Source organism: Hypanus sabinus, chromosome 1 (assembly GCF_030144855.1).
Source record: "Hypanus sabinus isolate sHypSab1 chromosome 1, sHypSab1.hap1, whole genome shotgun sequence".
NCBI classification, from domain to species: Eukaryota; Metazoa; Chordata; class Chondrichthyes; order Myliobatiformes; family Dasyatidae; genus Hypanus; species Hypanus sabinus.
Window position 1 is genome coordinate 152,004,895 of NC_082706.1, and position 26,648 is coordinate 152,031,542.

The window sequence follows — 26,648 nt, forward strand, 5'->3', positions numbered from 1 at the left end:
TGTTTAGAGATACTGTGTGAAACAAGCCGTTCCAGCTCAATGAGCTGCAAGCCCAGCAAACCACCTTTTAAATACTAGCCAAATCACAGGACCATTACAATGGCCAATTAACCTACTAACTAGTAGGTCTTCAGTCTGCAGGAGGAAACCTCAGCTCCTGGAGGAAACCTCTGCGTTTCATGGGGACAATGTGCAAAGTCTTTACAGATGGCACTAAAATTGAACACTTAACTCCAGAACATTCAGACCATTGCTCTGAAACTCTACTCTCCAGTCCCCCTGTTGGGCCTTGCTTCCTGTAATCCATCTCCACAACCAACAGGGTTTAAATAATTTCTTTATGGATGCAGAAGGCCTGTTCAGTAGAATAAGCTACCCTGGGCCTCACACACTAATGAATTTGAGTGGTGGATCCATAAGATGTTTGCCTAGCTAAGACAGACTGTTTAAATCACAAGACTTTTTTTTCAAGATTTGTGGCAATACAGGAATCACATTTTCCATGTTTTGACTAAGATTAAGCAAAATTTAAAAATAACATTGCATTTATCCATTGCATTTTATCTTACGTTTTTAATAAAAGTCATTTTCCTCAGATTGTGAAATGTTTCTCCAGGGATGATTTAATTTCTCGACTCTAATTCTGCGAAGCATGCCCAATTTCTCAATATAAAATGTAAATCAGTTAGACTGACAAATCATTTTAAGGTTCTTGCAGTTGAAATTGAAAAAAATCTAGAATCAAATTTTCAGCAGAGTTCATACTTAAGTTCAGTTGTTAATTTGGGCAAATATGAAAAAAATACATCCATTAGAACATGTTAAACAAATACTGATAAAGTGTATGGGATTGGGATAGCAATTGTGAAAGCAAACATAACATTGAGACAAACAAGAGAAAATCTGCAGATGCTGAAAATCCGAGCAACACACACAAAATTCTGTAGGAACTCAGCAGGCCAGGCAGCATCTATGGAAAAAAAAAAGTTGATGTTTCAGGCTGAAACTCTTTGCCGAGGACTGGAGAGAAAAAAAAGGTGAGGAGTAGATTTAAAACCTTGAGTGGGAGTGATGAAGTAAAGAGCTGGTGTATTGATTGGTGAAAGAGACAGAAGGCCATGGAAGAAAGAAAAAGTGAGAAGGAGTACCAGGGGGTGGTGATGGGTGGGAAGGGAGATGAGGTGAGAGAAGGAAAAAGGGGATGGGAAGTGGAGAAGGGGAGGGTTGGGGGAGCATTACCTGATGTTTGTGCCATCAGGTTGGAGATTACCCAAACAGAATAAAAGATGTTGTTCCTCCAACTTAAGTGTGGCCTCATCATGACAGTGGGGGAGACCATTGTTGGACATATTGGAATTAAAATGGGTGACCACGGGGAGATCCTGCTTGTTCTAGTGGTTGGAACATAGATACTTGGCAAAGCAATCTTCCGATCTACACCGGGTCTCACCGTTGTACAGGAGGCCACACTGGGAGCATTGAACACAGTGAATCAACCCAAAAGACTCACAGGTGAAGTATTGTCTCACCTGAAAGGACTGTTCAGGGCCCCAGATGGTGGTGAGGGATGAGATGTAGGGGCAGGTGTAGCACTTGCAAGGGTAAGTGCCAGGAGGGAAATCAATGGCGAGGGAAGAATGGACAAGGGAGTCGCGTAGCAGAAAGTTGGGGGGGAGTCGGGGGAAGAAAGGAAAAGATATGCTTGGTTGTGGGATATTATATTATTAGAACAAGTAGAGTAGCTAAAGTGACAATACTTTTTATTGCTGCCAAAACTTACTTTTGGGCTTCTAAAGCTTTGTCTCTTTCTTCAACAAGTTTTCTTTCTCTGGCATCAAAGGATTCTTTCATGTGTTTGACCTGTGTTTCCAATACAGTTAATATCTCTGCCTTATCCTGCCACTTCTTGTTTACAGCACTACAAATACAAAAGACAAAAACAAAACATAACAGATATTACAAAGGCAAAAATTGCTATAAATACTCAGCTTTGAAATGTGATTATCCTAAAACCCTATTTTTCTCTCTCTGCGTTTACAACCTGAACTGTCTAAGTATTTCTTACTATATTGCAAATTACTATATATTGCAAAAACAATTGCAAATGTTGTTCCACTCTTTAAGAAGGGAGGGAGGCAGACGAAAGGAAATTATAGACCAACTAGCCTGACTTCAGTGGTTAGAACGATAAAGTAAAATATTAAGGATGAGGTCTCAGGTAATTGGAGATGCTTGATTTCGTAGGTCAAAGTCAGTACAGTTTCCTTAAGAGGAAACCTTGCTTGACAAATCTGTTGTAATTCTTTGAAGAAATAACAGGCAGGATAGACAAAGGAGTGTCAGTGGATGCTGTTTACAGGTGTCCCCCATACGACACCTCACTGTGACGAAAGACCTACATTAGTTACCTGTTTTTGCTAACAGACAGTGTTTTCACTGTTATGAAAAAAGGCAGCATGTGCCCTGAGCAGCCAAGCTCTTTCCCCCAGAACTGCATTCTAGCCGCCATTGTTTAAACATGTGCCTGTGAGCATCTGTGCTTTATGTCTATTTATTTTGTGCATCCGTTAGCAAGATGAGTTCTAAGGTATCTGAAAAGCCTAAGAGTGCGTAAGGGTGTTACACTTAGCATAAAACTAGACACGATTAAGCATTTCGATCCTGGTGAACAAATTAAGGATATAGTGAGTTTGGCTATAAGGATATAGTAAATAAGGGTTTGTGAAAGTTGACGAAGATGATGTTGAAGAGGTTTTGTCATCCCATGACCAAGAATTGACAGATGAAGAGGAAAGGATAACAATTGAAAACTAACACAGAAGCAAATGGCCCGAAAGTGAAGTCGTCCAGGAACTGAACGTGAAGCAATTGCGTGCGATTTTCGCTGGGATTGACAATGCTGTAATGATTGCAGGAAAGTATGACTTTAATTTTGAAAGGGTCTGTAGGTTTAGGGCTTATTTGCAGGATGGTATGAGTGCTTGCAAAGAACTGTATGATAGAAAAATGCGCGAGGCTAAGCAGTCAAGTCTATTGTCATTTTTCAAGCCTTCCACATCAGCCACAGCAGGCGACGAAACTCGATCTTCAACATTGAGGCAGGCAGACATAGAAGGTGACCTGCCTGCCCTGATGGAGACAGATGATGGGATGACACCCCAACCTCCAACGACCTCAACCTCCAACTCGACCTGTCAGCCTAACATCAGTAGTGGGGAAGATGCTAGAGTCCATTATTAAAGATGAAATAGTGGCATATCTAGATAGCAGTGATAGGATTGGGCCGAGCCAGCATGGATTTACCAAGGGTAAGTCATGCTTGACTAATCTATTGGAGTTTTTCGAGGATGTAACCAGGAAGTTAGACAAGGGAGATCCAGTAGATTTAGTGTACCTTGATTTTCAGAAGGCATTTGATAAGGTCCCACATAGGAGGTTGGTGAGTAAAATTAAAGCTCATGGCATTGGGGAGAAGACAATGACATGGATAGAAAACTGGTTGGCAGATAGAAAGCAAAGGGTAGCGGTGAATGGGTGTTTCTCGGAATGGCAGGTGGTGTCTAGTGGGGTGCCACAGGGCTCGGTATTGGGACCACAGCTGTTTACAATTTACGTCAATGATTTAGATGAAGGCATTGAGAATAACATCAGCAAGTTTGCTGATGATACTAAGCTGGGTGGCAGTGTGACATGTGATGAGGATGTTAGGAGAATTCAGGGTGACTTGGATAGGCTGGGTGAGTGGGCAGATACTTGGCAGATGACGTTTAATGTGAATAAGTGTGAGGTTATCCACTTTAGGAGTAAGAACAGGAAGGCAGATTATTATCTGAACAGTGTAAAGTTAGGTAAGAGAGAAATACAAAGAGATTTAGGAGTCCTTGTTCATTAGTCACTGAAGGTGAATGAGCAAGTGCAGCAGGCAGTGAAGAAGGCTAATGGAATGTTGGCCTTTATTACAAAGGGAATTGAGTACAAGAGCAAGGAAATCCTCTTGCATTTGTACAGGGCCCTGGTGAGACCACACCTGGAGTATTGTGTACAGTTTTGGTCTCCAGGGTTAAGGAAGGACATCCTGGCTGTAGAGGAAGTGCAGTGTAGATTCACAAGGTTAATTCCTGGGATGTCAGGACTGTCTTACGCAGACAGGTTAGAGAGACTGGGCTTGTACACGCTGGAATTAAGGAGATTGAGAGGGGATTTGATTGCAACATATAAGATTATTAAGGGATTGGACAAGATAGAGGCAGGAAATATGTTCCAGATGCTGGGAGAGTCCAGTACCAGAGGGCATGGTTTGAGAATAAGGGGTAGGTCATTTAGGACAGAGTTAAGGAAAAACTTCTTCTCCCAGAGAGTTGTGGGGGTCTAGAATGCACTGCCTCGGAAGGCAGTGGAGGCCAATTCTCTGGATGCTTTCAAGAAGGAGCTGGATAGGTATCTTATAGATATGGGGAATCAAAGGATATGGGGACAAGGCAGGAACCGGGTATTTTTAGTAGATGATCAGCTATGATCTCAAAATGGTGGTGCAGGCTCGAAGGGCCGAATGGTCTACTTCTGCACCTATTGTCTATTGACTCAGCCTAACACACCATCATCAGTGTGCTCACTGTCTTCCTGATTCTGGTAAGTGAAACTCTACTGGACGTACATTATTTCTACTTTATATAGGCTATGTATTTTTATGAATTACTTGGTAGCTTCATAGCTTAAAGGTTACTAGGAAGAGTGTTTCTGCTGGGAACGCTCGTGCCGTGTGTTTCTGCCGCATGTGCTACCGAGAGCGCTTGCGTGAGATTTTCACTGCGGTGGACAGTGCTGCAATAATTGCAGAAAAGTATTCCTACATTATATAAGCTGTGTATTTATCAGATCATTCCTGCTTTTACTATGTGTTACTGTTATTTTAGGTTTTATGTGTTATTTGGCATGATTTGGTAGTTTTTTTTTGAGTGTTCTGCAAACACTCACAAATCTTTCCCATATAAATAAATGGTAATTGCTTCTTCACTTTACGACATTCCGGCTTACAAACCATTTCATAGGAATGCTCTACCTTCTAATAGCGGGGGGAGCCTGTATTTTCTAAATAGTGAGAAAATTCAAAAATCAAATATGCAAAGGGACTTAGAGGTCCTAGTTCAAAGTTCAAAGTAAATTTATTATCAAAATACACATGCTACCATATACAACCCTGAGATTCGTTTTCTTGCAGCATACTCAATAAATCTAAGAACCATAACAGACTCAATGACAGACCACACTCAACAGTACGGACAAACAACAAATGTGCAAAAGAAAACAAACTGTGCAAATATAAAAGAGAAAAAAAAACAATAAATATCGAGAACATGAGATGAAGGGTCTTTCAAAGTGAGTCCATAATTGGAGAACAGCTCGATGATGGGGCGAGTGAAGTTGAGTAAACTTATCCTCTTTGGTTCGAATGCCCGATGGTTGAGGGGTAATAACTATCCTGAACCTGGCAGTGCAAGTCCTCAGGCTCCTGTACCTACCTTCTTCCTGAGGAAGTAGAGGCATTGGTGTGCTTGCTTCATAATTGCAGTTGCGTGCTAGGCTCAGGACAGTTCCTCTGAAATGATAACTCAGAGGACTTTAAGACTGCTGAACCTCTCCACTGTTGATCCCAAGATGAGGAGCATCCTCTGTTGTCCTCCTCCTGAAGACAACAATCAACTCCTTGGTCTTGCAAGTATTGAGGAGAGGTTGTTGTTATGCACCATTCAGCCAGATTTTCAATCTCCCTGCGATAAGCAGATTCATCACTTGCTTTGATTCTGCTAACAGTGGTGTCACCAGGAAACTTTCCTATGGCATTGGAAATCTGCAGATGCTGGAAATCTGAGCAACACACTCAAAATGCTGAAGAACTCAGCAGACCAAGCAGCATCAGTGGAAAAGAGTACAGTCGACGTTTCAGCAGAAAATGTTGATTATGGCATTGGAGCTGTGCTTAGCCTCACAGTCATAAGTGTAAGGTGAGTAGATCAGGGGGCTAAGCACACAGCCTTGTGATGCACCTGTGCTGATGAAGTTTGTGGAGGAGATGCTGTTGCCAATCCAAACTGACTGACGAAGTCTAGGATCCAATTGTAGAAGCAGGTATTGAGGCTAAGGTCTTGAAGCTTTATGATTAGTTTTGAATGAATGATAGTATTGAATGTTGCGTGTCGTCAATAAAGAGCATCCTTATAAATTTCTCTGTTGTCCAGATGTTCTAAGGTTGAATGAAGAGCCAATGAAATGGCTTCTGCTGTGGATGTGTCGTGCCAGTAGGCAAACTGGAGTGGATCTAAGTCGATTCTCAAGCAGAAGTTGATGTGTTTCATCAACTCCTCTCAAAACAATTCATCACAATGGATGTAAATGTTACTGGACTATAGTCATGGAGGCAGATTACCATATTCTTCTTAGGCACTGATATGACTGAGGTCTAATTGAAGCAGGTGGGTATGTCAGACTGTTAAGGCATAAGGTTAAAGATATTAGTGAACAGTCCACCAACTGATCACCGCATTTGGGCTGGATGCTTTCCGTGGGTTCACCCTCAAGAAGGATGTTGTTGCAAAGACTGAAATCACAAAGTCATCAAGATCTGTGGTAGTTCATAAACGTTCCTCCATGTTTCGACAGTCAAAGCGAGCATAGAAGGCATTGAGCTCATCTGGAAGTGAAGCCCTTTTGTCGCATGTCTCTTGCTTTCATTTTATAAAGAGGTAATAGCATTCAAGCCCTGCCACAGTTGTCGAGCATTTTTCATTGATTCAAGTTTAGTCTGGAACCCTTGTTAAGGATTCCCTAAAATTAACTTTGAGGTTGAGTTGGTGGTAAGGAAGGCAAATGCAGTGTTAGTATTAATTTAGAGAGGACTAAAATATAACAGCAAGGATGTGATGCTGAGGCTTTATAAGGCATTGGTCACAGCACATTTGTAGTATTGTGAGCAGTTTTAAGAACCTTACCTAAGAAAGATGTGTGGGCATTGGAAAGAGTCCAAAGGATGATCATGAGAATGATTCAGGGAACAAAAGGGTTAACGTATGACAAGCATTTGCCGACTCTGTGCCTGTACTCGCTGGAAATTAGAAGAATTGGGGGTGGAGGGATCTCATTAAAACCTATCAAATATTGAAAGGCTTAAATAGAGTGGATGTGGAGAGGATGTTTCCTATAGTGGGTGACTCTAGCACCAGAATACACAGTCTCAGAATAGACAGATGTCCATTTAGAACAGAGCTGAGAAGGAATTTCTTCAGCCAGAGGGTGACAAATCTGTAGAATTCAGACAGCAGTTGAGGCAAAGTCTTTCGGTGTATTTAAAACAAAGGTTAGTCAAAGGTTATGGGGAGAAAACAGCAGAATGGTGTTGAGGGGGATAATAAATCAGCCATGATGGAAATATGGAGCAGACTCGATGGGCCAAGTCTTATTCTGCTCTTATGTCTTATGGTCTAATTTGAAGGAAGCTGAATAACTTCACTTGACATGATGCATCTGCTAGTTCATTAATAACCCTAATCAAATATGTATAGAGTAGCTTTGTAATTCTTGGATTTTAATTAATGTATTTCCCTATGGATTCACAGCAATTTTGTTAAACAGGCTGGATTACTTCTGATCAAGAGACTATACCTCCCAATAAGTAGAAGTGTGTATCTTGAGAATTAACGATTACGCTATTTTTAGTAATATGCTCATTGAATTAATGTTTTTTCCAACAAAGTTATTATAGTCACTTAAGCAGCCTGATTAAACAGACTAAAATTTATTGATTACAAAGGTAATTTTTTTTATAAAACTGTGATAGAAAGCTCAATTGACAAAGATTACAATTACAATATAGTATAAACTGAAATACAATGTTTAAACTAGAGTTCATTTCCTAGAAAAATACTTGCAAATTAAAAGAATTGTGTGAAAAGAATATTTAGTCTGTTCTTAACATTTAAACATATCTTGACCACCAGAGACAGTGCATTCCAGATACCCACCACTCTCTGCAAAACTTTGTTTTACATGTCATCCGTATGAAAGTAGAAGTACATCAAGGTAGTGCAAAGGAGAAGGCAAGGTCCTTTTATTCCCTCAGATGGACTTAAATTCTCCTATGACACTATTTGAGACAGAGTATGTTGTGCCCAATATACTTAAAACTTGCCCCTCACATCTCCTTTGAAATTAATCCCTCTCAGCTTAATTGCATGCCCTCTGGTATAAGACATTTCAACCCTGGGGAAAATAGTATTGTCTATCTACACTATTTATGCCTCTTATAATTCAAGATTCAGGATTGTTTAATGTCATTTCTTCTACACAAGTGTAAAGCAGAACAAAATAATTATTATTTCAGGATGTGATGTAGTACAAAAAACAAGATAAAGAATACAATAATAATAAAAATCCACAATAAACATTATAAGGTTGTTTATATACATAGGTTGATTGCATGTCCATAGAGTGATGATAGGCTGTACGCAATGACAGGAAATAATAAAGCAGTGGTGGAGTTAAAGGTGTTGATCAGCCTTCCTACTTGGAGAAAGTAACTGTTTTATAGTCTTGTAGTTCTGGCATGGATGCAATGCAGCCTTCTCCCTGATGAGAGTGGGTCAAACAGTCCTTGAGCAGGGTGGGAAGGCTTTCCCTCACCAACCCCCGATTCAATCATAACCTATTCACAGGACACCTTACAATGACCAATTCACCTATCTGGTACATCCTTGGACTATGGGAGAAAACTTAAGGACCCAGAGAAAACCCACACATGCACAGGGAGGATGTAAAGAAACTCCTTAAAGAGGACACCAAGTTTAACTCTGAACTCCGATGCCCAAGCTGTAAAAGAGTCATGCTGAACGCTAAACTACTGCCCATACTACATCCTCTCCAAATCCTCAACATCCTTCCTATAATGGGGCAATCAGTATTCTGTGCAATTCCCCAGATGTGGCCTAACCAGAGTTTTGTAATGCACAACATCACTTCTTGACTTTTGAACTCAATGCCTCGACTAACAAAGGCAAGTATTCCAATTGCCTTTTTAACTACCCCATGGTTAAGAAACAAACTTCCAGAGAGCTATGAATTTGGACCCCAAAATCCCACTGCTCAGCAAAATTATTAGGGGTCTTGCTCTTAACAGTGTGCTGTCTCATTACATTTACTTACCAAGGTGTAACAAGACACACTTGGCTGGCTTAAACTCCATTTACCATTTCTCTGCCCTGATATGTAACGGATCTATATCCTGCTGTGTTCTTTGTCAGTCTTCAAAATTATCCACACCAGCACCATTGGAAAATCGTGGCCTAATTATGAAAGCCAGCATGGCTTTCTGCGAGTTGTCATAATTTACTAATAGAACATAAAATAGTATAGCACAGGAATGGCACAAAATATTGTGCTGAACTAAATAAATTAAAATCAAGTGGCCAACTAGTCCCTCGCCCTACTTATACTCTTGCTCATGATCAATGTACAGAATGCCTTGGGATTCTCTTTAATCCTACTTGTCCAGGTCTTTTCATGGTCCCTCCTGGCTTTTCTAATTCCCTTCTTGAGTTCATTTCTGGCTTCTTTATAATCCTCAAGAGCTGTTTGATTCTTGCATCCTAAGCTTCACATGCTTCTTGCAAACATTTATTTAACAACCTGTATTTGTTACCTTCACATTATTATTATGTAATTTTCTGTGATTTCTTATAGTCAATACTGATTTCAGATGGAATCTTGGATATCAAAATGGAAAAGCTTCAATAGAAGTTGTTAATTTGGAAGCATTGCACATTGACCACAAAAAATAAGTAAAATAATATAATATTGTGTATTATATAAAATTATATAGAAACATAGAAAACCCACAGCACAATAAAGGCCCTTTGGCCCACAAAGTTGTGCCAAACATGTCCCTACCTTAGAAATTACTAGGCTTCCCCATAGCCCTCTATTTTCCTAAGCTCCATGTACCTATCCAAAAGTCTCTTAAAGGACCCTATTGTATCCGCCTCCGCCACCGTTGCTGGCAGCCCATTCCACACACTCACTACTCTGAGTAAAACACTTAGCCCTGACATCTTCTCTGTACCTACTCCCCAGCACTTTAAACCTGTGTCCTCTTGTGGCAACCATTTCAGCCTTGGGAAAAAGCCTCTGACTATCCACACTATTAATGCCTCTCATCATCTTATACACCTCTATCAGGTCACCTCTCATCCTCCGTCGCTCCAAGGAGAAAAGGCTGAGTTCACTCAACCTGTTTTCATAAGTTATCTCCCCAATCCAGGCATCATCCTTGTAAATCTCCTCTGCACCCTTTTTATGGCTTCATATCCTTCCTGTAGTGAGGTGACCACCTCCAAGCGGGGTCTGACTAAGGTCCAATATAGCTGCAACATTACCTCTTGGCTCCTAAATTCAATTCCACAATTGATGAAGGCCAATACACCGTACGTCTTCTTAATCATAGAGCTGCTTTGAGCGTTCTATGGACTTGGACGCCAAGATCTCTCTGATCCTCCACACTGCCAAGAGTCTTAACATTAATACTATATTCTGCCGTCATATTTGACCTACCAAAATGAACCACTTCACACTTACCTGGGTTGAACTCCATCTGCCACTTCTCATCCCAGTTTTGCATCCATTCAATGTCCCGCTCTAACTTATGACAGCCCTCCACACTATCCACAACACCTCCAACCTTTGTGTCATCAGCAAACTTACTAACCCATCCCTCCACTTCCTCATCCAGGTCATTTATAAAAATCACAAAAAGTAAGGGTCCCAGAACAGATCCCTGAGGCACACCACTGGTCACCAACTTCCATGCAGAATATGACCCATCTATAACAACTCTTTGCCTTCTGTGGGCAAGCCATTTCTGGATCCACAAAGCAATGTCCCCTTGGATCTCATGCCTCTTTACTTTTTCAATAAGCCTTGCATGGGGTACCTTATCAAATGCCTTGCTGAAATCCATATACACTACATCTACTGCTCTTCCTTCATCAATGTGTTTAGTCACATCCTCAAAAAATTCAATTAGGCTTGTAAGGCACGACCTGCCCTTGACAAAGCTATGCTAACTATTCCTAATCATATTATACTTCTCCAAATGTTCATAAATGTTGCCTCTCAGGATCTTCTCCGTCAACTTATCAACCACTGAGATAAGACTTACTGGTCTATAATTTCCTGGGCTATCTCTACTCTCTTTCTTGAATAAAGGAACAACATCTGCAACTTTCCAGTCCTCCGGAACCTCTTCTATCGCCCATTGATGATGCAAAGATCATCACCAGAGGCTCAGCAATCTCCTCCCTCACCTCCCACAGTAGCCATCTCATCTGGTCCCGGCGACTTATCCAACTTGATGCTTCCCAAAAGCTCCAGCACATCCTCTTTCTTGATATCTACATGCTCAAGCTTTTCAGTCTGCTGCAAAATATATTATAAAATAATATATAATAATGTTATAAAATAATATAACAGGCAGTATGTCAGGACGCAGGGAACAACACTATTCTTTTTTTAAAAGGCTAAATACTCCACTGGGCAAGTAGTGCAGCCTAGGTTATATACTGGTGTCTTTGCAATGGTACTACGAGCAAACTTCCAACTCAGCATTGACAGCTAGCCAGAGTCAACATACGAGGCAACAAAAAGGTACAGGTAAAGAACTAATTAGCTGGCTATGGAAAAGCTGCTAGAAAGGATTAAAGGAATCCATTCAAGTAAAACAAAACTTAATGACTGGAGCCAGAAGAACTTGGGAAAGATTAATGGGTGGAATTTTTCCAGCTTTTACATAGCCATTCAGATACGGCTCAAGCACATCACAATAATTTAATGCAAGAAATTAATGACAGCTAATATGAAAAGACAAATGGAAGTATAGTATAGTAGTATATTTTATAATAAATCAATTGCCAGCTGTCATGTAGGTGATTTGAAATTAAATGTAATTGGTCTATTGTTAATAAACCACTAAGAATAATTACTTTTCAAATCTAAAATGGACCAGTGCAGCCTCATGCAATTAAAAACATAATTTTTAATGTCAAAATAGTATATTGACATTTACCTGAATGCATTGTTTCTTTCCTCCAGCTCAGCTTTTTTTTCTTCAAGCTGCTGCTTTAGTTCACTTTTCCGATCTGAAAGCTTCTCAATTTTATCTTTCAGATCTTGTGATATTGCAACTTCATTCTCTAACTGATCCTGGAAGTTTCTTTGATCTTGTAGGTTTTTCTCCCGAATTTTCCTAATCTGTTCATCTCTTTCTTGTAAACCCTGTAAGGACAAACATTTTCAGTGTGGAATTATCAATTTTAATCCAGAGTGCATGTCATTTCTCATGTAAAAACTCTTAGAAATCATGCTTGGACACTCTAGGGAACAAATAAATTGTCTCAATTTCATCATCGTCATCGTCAGCATCCAAAGACAAAGGTGTGACACTTTCCTGATGGTTCTTGGGGTTATAAACTTGGGGCTATTTGCACTTTCTAGAGTGGCTATACAGTTCCATTCTAGAGTGACAGTCTCGTTCACAAAAGCAGCAGGTGAAGGAGGAAGGTGCTCTGGGAGATGCAGCTCTGGCTTTTCTTCTGGCTCACTTGATAAGCACGTTGGTCCTTGCTGTCTCAGCATGTTGTGCACTGCTTTTGACTGCGGCTCTCCACACTGTCTGGTCTTCAACTGTTTTCTCCCATGTGTTGAGGTCGATGCCTGCCAGCTTCATGTCACGCTTTCAGACATCCTTGCCGCAGAGATGTGGTCTTCCTTGTGGGCAGTAACCTTCACTCAGCTCACCAACGAGCATGTCTTAGGGTTTGCATCCATTTGACATGGCCTAACCCTCTGTGGCATCTGTGACTTTGTTGAACGTGGTTGTTGATGGTGTCAGCCCACTGCAGAACCTCTGTGTTGGTGATTTTGTCCTGTCAGGAGATGCGTAAGATGAGCAAGTAGGTGGAACGAGCTTAGCCTCTTCTCTTGGCTGATGTATGGCATCCAAGCCTCGCTTGTGTAGAGGAGTGTGCCGAGCACACACACACAGGTGTCAGCTGTCTGTTGTTCTACACTCTCATGTTCAGTCTGGCCATGACTGCTGAGGCTTTGGCAATCCTGCTGTTTACCTTTGCTTCAAGGGACAGACTGCTGGTGATAGCCAACCCAAGACAGGTGAAGGAGTTGACTACATCAAGTCAGCAACCAATTTAAACCTGAACTGTTAGGTTAGCTCATTTAGTTAGCTTTCATTGCTCTAATTCCACTGCACCATCCCCACTAACATCTTCTTTCATGTCATCCTCAATCCCTTCCTTGATGCTTATGTTTCTAACACTAATCTACCAAACGCAACATTCTTCAATCCGATCACCTGAAAATTCACCTCCTCACCAGATCAAAAATCAAAATTTAGACCAGGGTATTAGTTAATATTGCACATATTTTTGTGTGAATGTGCCCTTTAAACTGCCTGTATTAGAACATCCCCATTCAATGGAATGTTCAAAGAAAATCTGTACTCTTCTCGCTTTCTGTTGTTCTGTTGTCTTGAGCAATTCCAAACCAGTGGATACATTTTAGAAGTCAATGTCATAATGTTTAAAATTCTATCTCTATACTTCTCTGTCTGTCTTTTCCAAATGTGTCATAAAACCTACTCCTAAACAACTTTCAATCACTCAGTATAATAGCTACTGACGTTTTATTTGATAATTTTCTTGTCAATCACTAACTTAATTATTTTTGTTAAAATGACTATACTAAGCACTAAAGTTCAAATTTATTCATGCTTTCAAGTTAACTACTTTATTAAAGTATTACTTTTTCCTGAGAAAGTTGTATAACAGCAATAATTTGCTTCTTAATATGCAGATTGTATTTTTTAAACAATGAGAAACTCACTTCTTTAAGTTTTCTAATAGTATCAGTTTGATCATCCAAAATCTTTGTTTTGATCTTCAAGGCATTTATGTCTTGCTCATTTTGTCTTTTAAGGGATTCCAGCTCTGAAGTCAACATTTCAATCCTTGCCTCCAGTCTTCCTCTGTCTTGTGCCAAAGAAGACCCTGTGTAGTAGAAGCAGTATACTCATAACAGACACTCAGAGATGCAAAGTTATACAAGGTTAACAGTTATTTGAATTACAGTAAGTATGGAAGCCAATTTTGCACCACCAAGCCTAATTTATAGAACTCAAGACCAGTTTTAAATTTGTGGATATACATCATGTTTACCAATACATTTTGTGCATCCTTAAACTGAGCCTGTATTGATCTTTATGGTCATTACATGAATAAAATTTTAATATTCAAAACAGCTAGCGAAAATAATTTATTTTATTCGTTAGCATATAAATGCACTAATCCTTTAATACTGCCACTGATTTTCACCATCTTTAGTGTTCTTACCTTTCATTAAAATATTCTGAATCTCAATTTTAGTTCAGCTTATCTAGATTTTGAAAGCTAAATTCATATCCAAATTTTACTGAAAAATCCAGTGCTTTATACTTAATGTTTATAAAAAGTTCAAAATACATTCATTCTGATCAATTTATGAAGAATAATGCTCGTAATTATGAAGTTATAATGAAAAAAAGAATGAGGATGAAATATCACCTACAGAAAAATGAAAACCTTAAATGCAGTTTAAGAGGAAAAAATATCAAAGTACAAAGCAGCAGTTGTAATAAGTATGCGCCTGACCTGCAGAGTACTTCCAATATTTTCTCTATTTCTGGCAACTGCAATATTTTATTTTGGCAAGTTAATGTTTAGTGAGGTGTGCTCACAGGAGAGGCATATCTATCTGTGGGCAAACCATAAGGTGTATTTCTTTTTTAGGTAAGTATCTGTAAAAAGTACAGGTATTTATTGAGAAGGATAGCAAAAAAGGTCATTGTAAAAAAGTGAGCAGTACTACCATAGAAGTGGAAAATTGGCTAAGCCAATTTGATTTAAAAAATTGTAGGATTCAGAGGAGGAAGAATTTCAAAATGCTAGAAGTTATGTCTCGGAGCCCAGAGATGGCTGATTGTGTAAAAGGATTGGAGAATGGTGTAGTACCCCTTTTTGAAATGCAAGGCAGATATATTTTAATTATCACATAGCAAACTAAAAGTAACACAGTTTACTGTAACAAGCATAGGTTACAAAAATGGTATTCATGTGCACAACTCTCAGAATTATTTGAAGACAGGATGGGGAAGAATCACATAATGCAAGTACGATATTGTGGGAATAACTGAGACATGGCTTCAAGTGGACAGGACCTGGGAAATGAATATTTAAGGATATACATCTTATCAAAAGGACAGACTGACTGGCAGAGGGGGTGGGGTGGCTCTGTTGGTGAGGAATGATATTCAGTCCCTTGCAAGTGGTGGGGGCGGGGGGGGACATAGAATCTGGGGATATAGAGTCAGTATGGATAGAACTGAGAAATTCTAAGGATAGAAAGACCCTAATGGGAGTTATCTACAGGCCCCCAAACAGCAGTCTGGATGTAGGATGTAAGTTGAATGAAGAGTTAAAATTGGCATGTCGCAAAGGTAATGATACAGTTGTCATGGGGGATTTCAACATGCAGATAGACTGGAAGAATCAGAATGGTACTGGACCCCAAGAAAGGGAGTTTGTAGAGTGTCTCTGAGAGGGATTCTTAGAACAGCTTGTACTGGAGCCTGCCAGGGAGAAGGCAATTCTAGATTTAGTGTTGTGCAATGAACCGGATTTGATCAGAGACCTCAAGGTAAAGGAACCATTAAAAGGTAGTGACCATAATATAATGTTTTAACCTACAATTTGAGAAGGAGAAGGGAAAATCGGATGTGTCAGTACTACAGTTGAACAAAGGGAACTATGGAGCTATGAAGGAGGAGCTGGCCAAAGTTCAATGGAACAATACCCTAGCAGGGAAGACAGTGGAACAAAAATGGCAGGTATTTCTGGGAATAATGCAGAAGGTGCAGGATCGGTTCATTCCAAAGAGGAAGAAAGACCCTAAGGGGAGTAAGGGGCGGCCGTGGCTGACAAGGGAAGTAAAGGGCAGTATAAAAATAAAAGAGAATAACTTAGCAAAGATGAGCGGGAAACCAGAGGACTGGGAAGTTTTTAAAGAGCAACAGAAGATAACAAAAAATGAGGTACAGAGGTAAACTAGCCAAGAATATAAAGGAGGATAGTAAAAGCTTCTTTAGGTATGTGAATAGCAAGAAAATAGTTAAGACCAAAATTGGGCCATTGAAGACAGAAACTGGTGAATTTATTATGGGGAGCAAGGAAATGGCAGGTGAGTTGAACAGGTACTTTGGATCTGTCTTCACTAGGGAAGACACAATCAATCTCCCAGATGTAATAGTGGCCAAAGGAACTAGGGTAAAGGATGAACTGAAGGAAATTTATATTAGGCAAGAAACGGTGTTGGATAGACTGTTGAGTCTGAAGGCTGATAAGTCCCCAGGACCTGATTGTCTGCATCCCAGGGTACTTAAAGAGGTGGCTCTAGAAATCGTGGACGCATTGGTAATCATTTTCCAATGTTCTATAGATTCAGGAACAGTTCCTGCTGATTGGAGAGTGGCTAATGTTGTCCCACTTTTCAAGAAAGGAGGGAGAAAGAAAACAGGGAATTATAGACCGGTTAGCCTGATGTCAGTGGTGGGAAAGATACTGGAGTCAATTATAAAAGAGGAAATTACGACACATTTGGATAGCAGTAGGATCAGTCTGAGTCAGCATGAATTTATGAAGGAAAAATCATACTTGACTAATCTTCTGGAGTTTTTTGAGGATGTAACTATGAAAATGGACAAGGGAGAGCCAGTGGATGTAGTGTACCTGGACTTCCAGAAAGCTTTTGATAAAGTCCCACATAGGAGATTAGTGGGCAAAATTAGGGCACATGGTATTGGGGGCAGAGTACTGACATGGATTGAAAATTGGCTGGCTGACAGGAAACAAAGTAGTGATTAATGGGTCCCTTTCGGAATGGCGGGCTGTGACCAGTGGGGTACCGCAAGGTTCAGTGCTGGGACCGTAGCTGTTTACAATATACATTAATGATTTAGATGAAGGGATTAAAAGTAACATTAGCAAATTTGCTGATGACACAAAGCTGGGTGGCAATGTGAAATGTCAGGAAGATGTTATGAGAATGCAGGGTGACTTGGACAGGTTGGGTGAGTGGGAAAATGTATGGCAGATGCAATTTAATGTGGATAAATGTGAGGTTATCCACTTTGGTGGCAAGAACAGGAAGGCAGATTACTATCTAAATGGAGCCAAATTAGGAAAAGGGGAAGTACAACAAGATCTAGGTGTTCTTGTTCATCAGTCAATGAAAGTAAGCATGCAGGTACAGCAGGCAATGAAGAAAGCTAATGGCATGCTGGCTTTTATAACAAGAGGAATTGAGTATAGGAGTAAAGAGGTCCTTCTGCAGCTGTACAGGGCCCTGGTGAGACCCCACCTGGAGTATTGTGTGCAGTTTTGGTCTCCAAATTTGAGGAAGGACATTCTTGCTATTGAGGGAGTGCAGCGTAGGTTCACAAGGTTAATTCTTGGAATGGAGGGACTGTCATATGTTGAAAGATTGGAGCGACTGGGCTTGTATACACTGGAATTTAGAAGGATGAGAGGGGATCTGATTGAAACATATAAGATTATTAAGGGATTGGACATGCTGGAGGCAGGAAGCATGTTCCCGCTGATGGGTGAGTCCAGAACTAGAGGCCACAGTTTAAGAATAAGGGGTAGGCCATTTAGAACAGAAATGCGGAAAAACTTTTTCACCCAGAGAGTGGTGGATATGTGGAATGCTCTGCCCCAGAAGGCAGTGGAGGCCAAGTCTCTGGATGCATTCAGGAGAGAGTTAGATATAGCTCTTATAGATAGCGGGGTCAAGGAATATGGGGAGAGGGCAGGAACGGGGTACTATGTATGATCAGCCATGATCACAGTGAATGGTGGTGCTGGCTAGAAGGGCCGAATGGCTTACTCTTACACCTACTGTCTATTGTCTATAATGTTATATCATACAAGAATGAAGGAATCCACTAAGATGCAGAACTTCACAGGGGTAGATAATTGTGCAGGGGAAAAAGAGGTTGCAAATTGCTGGAGAAAAAAAATGAATTCAAGTTGAGGACAGTTTTGCAGAATGCTTCAAAGTGTCCTGCTAGGTTAATTCCACAATGGTGTACCCAATCATAATAATTCTAAAGTGCACACTGTGTACATTATTTATTTTGATAGAGTCTTAAAGAAGGTGGATTTGAAGTCCTATGTAAAATCAAACTTCCTACAAAAAATGAAGTTGACTACAGACTTCACTAAAATGAGGATATGGATTAAATGGCTGGTGAAATTACAAGTCAGTACGTTAAGTGGAAAACATAACAGCAGCAAGTTTTCCTTGACCAGATGTGCAAAGGTTCATTTTCTGTAAAGCCTCTAAAAATTAAAGTTGTTTATAAAACCACAAGATGGCAATACAATGTTAAACACACACACAAGCTTACTAACTGCAGAATAATCAAAAAGGCTCTTAAAATACATTGCAGTACATCAAATAGATTAACCATAGATATATAGCATATTCTACATTAAACTCAACTTGATTCTGCATAAATCTAATTACTTTTATTAATTATTTTATCACTGTTTTTCCTGCTTTCCTCATTGATACCCCTAGAAAATCAAAGTATTATTGAGTAACTAACAAGTTACTCTATTTTATGGTAAGTGATGCTCTATGTATTACAAATGTGTTAATAATGTCATTCAAACAACAGTGAGGAATTTGATGCAACCTTACTGATTATAATAGAAATGACAATAGTAAAATGTCCTTGATGCAAAATTCAATGGATGATGATTAAAAAAAACACATCAAGTACCACTGCCTTCAAGTTTCAAAATGGTACGCTAGATTTTTTTCTTAAATGACTTACTTTACTTAAATTCCTAGAGAATTAATTTTAGGTAGCTTGAATTAGATTAAAGAAAGCATTGATTATATTGATAAAAATAAGAGTACCACCATTATAGTTGTTTAACACCTTAAATTATTAAGACAATAAAGCACACATAGGATGGGTTGTCTAGCTTCAGTCAGTCTGAAATTGCCCACCTTATCCTCTTGGACAATCTGGTGAAATGGCACTGACAGGATTTCATTTTGCAAATCTGTTGGATAATTAGATTGCCCTTTCAGTGACAGGCAGAATGGAGCAGAAGGTGGAGCAAAGTTACAGGGTGGCCTGTTAATTCCAAGTGAGAACATTAGCAGAGCTGAATGTAGCTGCTTCTTCAACAGAATGACCTTCATTCTTTATAATGGATAATTATAAATAAATAGTATTAGCAGTATTTCAAGAGTCTTGGCATTATTTCAGTATAATGAGTTTAGCAGTATTAATGACCAATATTGCAATTCTGAAAGTGTTTATTCTAAATAATTGCATTGCAGCTGCAAAATCAAACCCTGTCATTTTTTTACTTCACAAGAAATGTTATTGTCTAATACAGGGTGAACTTATCTAGGTTTAAAGAATCCATTAGTAGAAGTTTCTCAATTTCATTTCAATCTTTCTAATGAATAATCCATTTATATGCAAATTATTGCAAATGACAAGTAAAGTAATTCTATTTACAGTGTAGTGGTTAGAATTACACATGTGAAGTTCACAGAAGAGCAGAAACTTCTTACATTATACAAAGTGTCTCACCTTGCATTGCTCAAACTACCCATTTCAGTGACCCCAATCATCCTTGAGAAATAAATCTATTTGCTCTAAAGTGAAGCAGCAAATTGCAAAAGACATACAGCCTCTTGATCATAGTTTATCAATGAGAAGCTGGTCCATCAGAACCAACAAAACTATTGGCAAATTGCATCCTTGACATCCAAATCATTGAGTTAACAACTGTCCGTGGGACATAGAACAGTATCAGGAACACTGTATATTAGAATATGCCTTAGCTATATAGGAGTAAGTGCTTTGTATGCTGCTAATAAAGATCACCAATTAAAAGTTTCTTTATCCATTGCTACCAGGGCAAGATGTAGTTTGATAATGGATCAAATGAACACAAACTAAACTTGATAATTCAAAGGCTGTTGGGGCCTTTGTTAAAATTACTCAGTTCTGGGAGGCTCTTCAAGAAATTTGAAAACAAATTAAACAACAAGTGCTGGAATATGAAAAACAAACAGACATGAAGGAAGAATTCAGTGGGTCAAGCAGCATCTGTGAGGGATCCTTTTGTTTTAGGGCAGGGATCCTTCCTCAAAACTGGGGAGTGCAGGTTCTACAGCTTTTAAGAGACAAGGTGGGAAAAGGTATAAGCACAATACAAAAGATTATATACGGACATTGGTTAAAACAAATCAGGTCGTCAGTGCCTTGTCTACTGATTGTTCATGAGGAGATACAGGGTGAAGCAGGGACATACGCATAACAGAAAATGATGACAAAGGAGTTCACCTAGTCAGAAAATTAATTGTGTTACTCCTGGGGTTGCAACTGCATTAAAATAAGATGACATTCTCCTACTTTATGTTGGCCTTACAATAGCAGGCTACAAACAGATAGGTCAGAAATGGAGTGGAATTGACAATTAACATGTAAGCTCAGGATCAGCCCAATCTGCATTTGGTTTCTCCAATTTTGGGGGACCACACTGTGAATCGTCAATGCCATGGACCAGATTATAAGTTCAAGTGCTTCACTGTTTCACCTGAAATGATTGACTATTTCCACCATCTTCGATTCTCTGCATTGTACATGGACCATTCAGTTCATGACTGCTTGAGCTATAGGTTTGCATCCATTTGTGGCTCTGTTGCAAGTATCAAAATACCTTCCACTCCCCATCTCACAGCACATTGCCATGCAACCAAGTCCAGCACATGTTCATTTACATCTTCCTTTCCCACCACCTCGGGACCTAGACCAATGTCTGCAGGGGAACTAGTAATTCACTCACTTCTTCCAGTCTAGTGCACTGCATTTAGCACAGGTTCAGTAAAGAGCCCAGTTCCATTCTGTAGAACCAGTGCACTCTGGTTGGATAAGAAGCAATCATCTATCTGTTTTTGCTTTAATTTGTGTTCCACATTTAAATCTTAGTTTGCTTATAAGAACAGGGTAAGAGTGAATTAAAATAATGATAGTTCAAATTTAGGTCTACATCCAACTGATGAATGAGGTCTATACTTTGCCAATTCCAAAGGTCCATCATAAAGTGGACCTTGACTACCACAGTAAAGCCACAAATGGCCACAAACACAATGGAAACCCTTAACGCCCTTTGTTCTTATATCTGATTAAATAACTAGTTATATAGTCAAGTATCAGAACAAAACCAATCATGTTCCTTAGACAAGGATAAAAAAGAAAGTTCATTAAGGGGTCAAGCTGCCTATAAAATGCCATGTGTAGGAGGTACAGTTTCATTAATATGACTCAATAAAACAAATATGAACAAGACAGTTCAGCAACACAACGGCTATCTGCCTGCCTAATGGTTGACTGATGAATTGGTTGAAAGCCTGAATAAAAAATCCTAGTATCCTAGTCAATCTCAGTTCCTGATAAACTTGTAAATCAATACACTACCAATGGTTCAAACTGGTCTAGCAGTGGGAACTCAATATTTTCTGCAACAACCTTGCCTTACCCTTACATAATCAAGTGATTCCAAATGCGTCAAAGACAACAAATTAAATTTGAATGTTCATTTTGGTTGATACAAACCCAAGTACTGTACATTCCACCAAATAATGTACAACTTATTTGCACAATTGTTTAATGCCTTTTACTTTTGGGAATTTTTATAATAAAAAACAGAGCTGTAAAAACTATTTTGTTTCTTGACAGCAATTAAAATAATGCTGCTCTCTTGCATTTTGCCTTCACAGTTATTTTAAATTGTTAGGTTAACAATTGAATTTAAAGTTAACATAAATGAGTGAATATTTATATACACATTTTTTCCAATTGATCTAGTTAAGTAAAACGTTCACCTTGTTGAGCTAACTCTTGTCCCCAGATCCTCTTTTCAGCTCGAAGTCCATCAATCACAGACTCCTGTGCAGTTAGTTGTGAAATCAGTCTAGATTTTTCTTGCTTAAGTAGCTCAATCTGAACTGTTTTTCTCTTATCTTCTTCAGCTGTATGTTCAAGTGCTCGGAACCGGCTCTAAACCAATATTAAAGAGAATTTCAATTATTAAACTGTTTACAGTAATCCTAATAAGACAATTTCTGCAGTTTTCTCATTCTATGTAACCTCAGCGGTAGGATCACAAATACTTTTCTTCTGCAGTTATTCTACTGAAATTACAGAAGTTGAAGTAGTTAGATCACCCTATGTGGAAGGTCACATCCCATGCCACTTCCTTTCTTTCATTCTTTTTCAATCTTTTTATTAATTTTTATAAAAAAAAACATAACATAGTATTAAATAGATTACGAATACATTAGACTTAGAATTAAATTAGTAACAAGATAACAATATCTTATTAAGTTATCAGCAAAAAAAAGATCGTGCAATAATCAATCTAATCTATATTGATTATATATGAAAAAGATTAAAAATAATCATCAAAAGAAAAATATATATAAAATACAAGAAAAAATGTATATTTAAAGAAATAAAAAAATAAACCTAAACTAACATGGGCAATAATAATAGTTTATATGTATATGATAGTGTCAAAAACTCCGGAACTCCATACCAGAACAAGAATAAAAAGAGTAAAGGTCTGGAAGAGGCCAAATTAATTCATATGAAAGTGTCGAATGAACGGTCCCCAAGTTTCTTCAAATTTAATTGATGAATCAAAAACAGTACTTCTAATTTTTTCTAAACTTAAACAAGAAATAGTTTGAGAGAACCACTGAATTGTGGTAGGAGGATTTACTTCTTTCCAATTTTGTAATATAGATCTCCTGGCCATTAATGTTACAAAGACGATCATTCGTCTAATTGAAGGGGAGAATCGACTATCATCTTCATTTGGTATACCAAAAATTGCAGTGATAAAATGAGGTTGTAAATCAATATTCCAAATTGAGGAAATGGTAGCAAATATGTCCTTCCAATAATTATGTAAGGTAGGACATGACCAAAACATGTGGGTCAATGAAGCCACATCTAAATGACATCTGTCACATTGAGGATTAACATGAGAATAAAACCGAGCAAGCTTATCTTTAGACATATGAGCTCTATGTACGACCTTCAATTGTATTAAAGCATGTTTAGCACATATAGAAGAAGAATTAACCATTTGTAGAATTTTTTCCCATTTTTCCATTGAAATATTGTATTGGAGTTCTTTTTCCCATTCCTGTTTAATTCTGCCCGATATCTCTGGTTGTATCTTCATAATCATATTATAAATAAGAGCCACTAATCCCTTCTGACAGGGATTTAAAGTAAAAATCATATCTGAAAAATCTATCAAAGTTGAATTAGGAAAGGATGGTAAAACTTTATACAAAAAATTTCTAATTTGTAAATATCTAAAAAAATTAGATTTAGGTAACTTAAATTTGTTAGAAAGTTGATCAAAAGACATCAAACTACCTTCAAAGAAAAGATCACGAAAACATATTATACCTTTCCTTTTCCATATGCTAAAAGCTTGATCTGTTAAAGGTTTAAAGAAAAAATTAAGCAAGATAGGGCTATCAAGAACGAAGTTTTTCAGAGTAAAAAACTTACAAAATTGAAACCAAATTTGTAATGTATGTTTGACAATAGGGTTAGATATCTGTTTATTGAGTTTAACTAAATCAACAGGGAGAGAGGAACCAAGAACAGAAAATAAAGAATATCCTTGTGCATCATTACATTCTAAATTTACCCACTGTGGGCACAATGGTAAATCTAAATCTAGTTTCCAATATATTAAATTTCGAATATTATTCGCCCAATAGTAAAATCTAAAATTAGGTAAAGCTAAACCACCATCTTTTTAAGATTTCTGTAACTGTCTTTTACTTAATCTGGGGTTTTTATTTTGCCACACAAATGAGGAAATTTTTGAATCAATGTTATCAAAAAAAGATTTAGGAATAAAAATTGGTAAGGCTTGAAATAAATATAAAAATTTCGGTAAAATCATCATTTTAACAGCATTTATCCAACCAACCAATGATAAGGATAAAGGAGACCATCTAGTAGTAAGTTGTTGAATTTGATGAAGCATAGGTAAAAAATTCAATCTGAATAAATCTTTATATTTCTTGGTAATTTTTATACCTAAATAAATAAAATTGTCAGTAACAACTTTAAATGGTATCCTATCATTCAGTAAAGTTTGTGCATTTAAAGGGAATAGTTCACTCTTATCCAAATTTAGTTTGTAACCAGAAAAACTACCAAATTGAACCAACAAGGATAGAATAGCGGGAATAGACCTATCAGGATCAGAAATATATAACAACAAGTCATCAGCATAGAGTGATAACTTGTATAATTTCTCATTACGGGTAATACCAAAAATATTAGGAGATTCACGAATAGCAATGGCTAAAGGTTCTAATGCAATATTAAATAATAAAGGACTTAAGGGACAACCTTGTCTCGTACCACGAGATAATTGGAAAAAAGAGGATCTATAATTATTCGTAAGAACAGAAGCTACAGGTTTATAATATATTAATTTAATCCATGATATAAAATTAGAACTAAAATTAAAATTTTTCAAGGCATTAAATAAGTATGCCCATTCAACTCTATCAAAAGCTTTTTCAGCATCTAATGAAATAACACATTCTGGGATTGTGGGTGAGGAAGTGTAAATTATATTAATCAATTTTCTAACATTAAAAAAGGAATACCGGTTCCTAATAAAACCAGTTTGGTCTTCTGAAATAATCTGCGATAGTACCTTTTCTAACCTAATAGCTAAAATTTTTGTAAGAATCTTAGAGTCTACATTTAATAGCTATAAAGGGCGATAAGATGCACATAAAGTAGGATCCTTATCTTTTTTAAGAATTAGAGAGATAGTAGCTTCATAAAAAGGCTGGGGTAATCTCTTCTTAGTAAATGCATCATTAAAGATTTCACATAACCAAGGGGAAAGCAAAGAAGAAAAAGTTTTAAAAAATTCTATAATATAACCATCAGGACCAGGAGCTTTCCCTGAGTTCATTGATGAGATAGCCTCCCCTACTTCGGCCATAGAAATAGGAGCATCGAACAAACTTCGATCTTCATCTGTCAGTTTGGGAATATTCAAATTGTTAAAAAATTATCCATCATAGACAGATCACCATCAAATTCTGATTGATATAAAGATTTATAAAAATCTTGGAAAGTATTATTGATTTCTTTATGATCAGTAGTCAGATTACCGTCTTGTTTACGAATTTTAATAATTTGGCGTTTAGTTGAAATAGCTTTTAATTGATTAGCTAACAATTTACCAGTTCAATCACTATGAATATAAAATTGAGCCCTGGTCTTAATTAATTGATTCTCAATTGAAGAAGATAATAATAAGCTATGTTCCATTTGAAGCTCAACTCTCTTCTTATAAAGTTCCTTGGTAGGAGTCACGGAATAAATCTTATCAATTTCTTTAATTTTATCCACCAATAAAGCTATATCTAAATATCTTTGTTTTCTTTTACCAGCAGAATATGAGATAATTTGTCCACGAATAAAAGCCTTAAAAGAGTCCCGAAGTATTCCTCTGTCAATCTCTTCGGTATAGTTTGTTGAAAAAAGTAAGTCAATTTGCTGTTTTATGAAGGTAATAAATTCTGGATCTTGAAGCAAAGTAGCGTTGAGTCTTCAAGATCTAGTATTAATGGAAGAGTCCGAAATCTTGATAGATAACTTCAAAGAGTCCGAAATAGCAATAGAATCATATTTACAATCAGTAACATCTGTTAATAAACGATGATCAAATGCCACTTCCAAGGAAACTATGAAAAGAATTCCACATTATTTTGCTAATGCACAATAGAACTTCTAAGAAAGTGAGCAGAAACTGAAATGCAAGATGATTACTATATACTTATCACCTTATACAAGTGATGACCACTGAATTACAAGAGCATGTGGTTCAGATATTACAAGACTAGATAATATCCACATGTGCACAGTGCTTAACACTAAGTTCTATTTTCCTATTTTCTTCACACACTTTGCATGAATTGACAGGCAGATAAACCCCATCCCCAATTACTACACTGAGAAAGATGTTCCAAGTTGACTTTCTTTAATGTAGCAACTGGCAGCAGGGTAAAAACTGACAGAAAGGGGAAAAAAAACAGTCAAAAAAATGTCCATATGGTAAGTACAAGTATTAAGTACACCATAATTGATACAAAATAATACAAAAGATACTGGATACAAATAAGTTCCAAATATATAAATAGATAGGCTACTGGTAAGCATGAATGTATCTTATGCACATTTTCTCCCTACAAGCTAGCCAGGTTTACACATTATCAGGATTCAACTTAATGGCTTGTTTTTCTGTAAAGTGATTTCATTCTCAAATGCAATACAGGTGCATGTTGTTACTGAAGCAGTCAAAACTTTGCAGGTTTTTATACAAGAATAGTACCTTTGCAGAATTTAT

The 26,648-nt window shown here is 37.8% G+C and overlaps 1 protein-coding gene across 5 annotated transcripts in view; it reads right to left on the reverse strand.

The window, feature by feature from the left end:
* lrrcc1 (leucine rich repeat and coiled-coil centrosomal protein 1) overlaps nt 1-26,648 on the reverse strand; it is a 137,864-nt gene that overhangs the window by 6,525 nt on the left and 104,691 nt on the right. For all 5 annotated transcript variants that reach the window (XM_059979248.1, XM_059979239.1, XM_059979223.1 and 2 more), the window contains 4 exons: nt 22,066-22,240; nt 13,939-14,102; nt 12,107-12,315; nt 1,781-1,918 (listed from right to left, as the gene is read on the reverse strand). In XM_059979248.1, the coding sequence (XP_059835231.1) occupies nt 1,781-1,918; nt 12,107-12,315; nt 13,939-14,102; nt 22,066-22,240 (686 nt within the window). The remainder of the gene's footprint in view (nt 1-1,780; nt 1,919-12,106; nt 12,316-13,938; nt 14,103-22,065; nt 22,241-26,648) is intronic.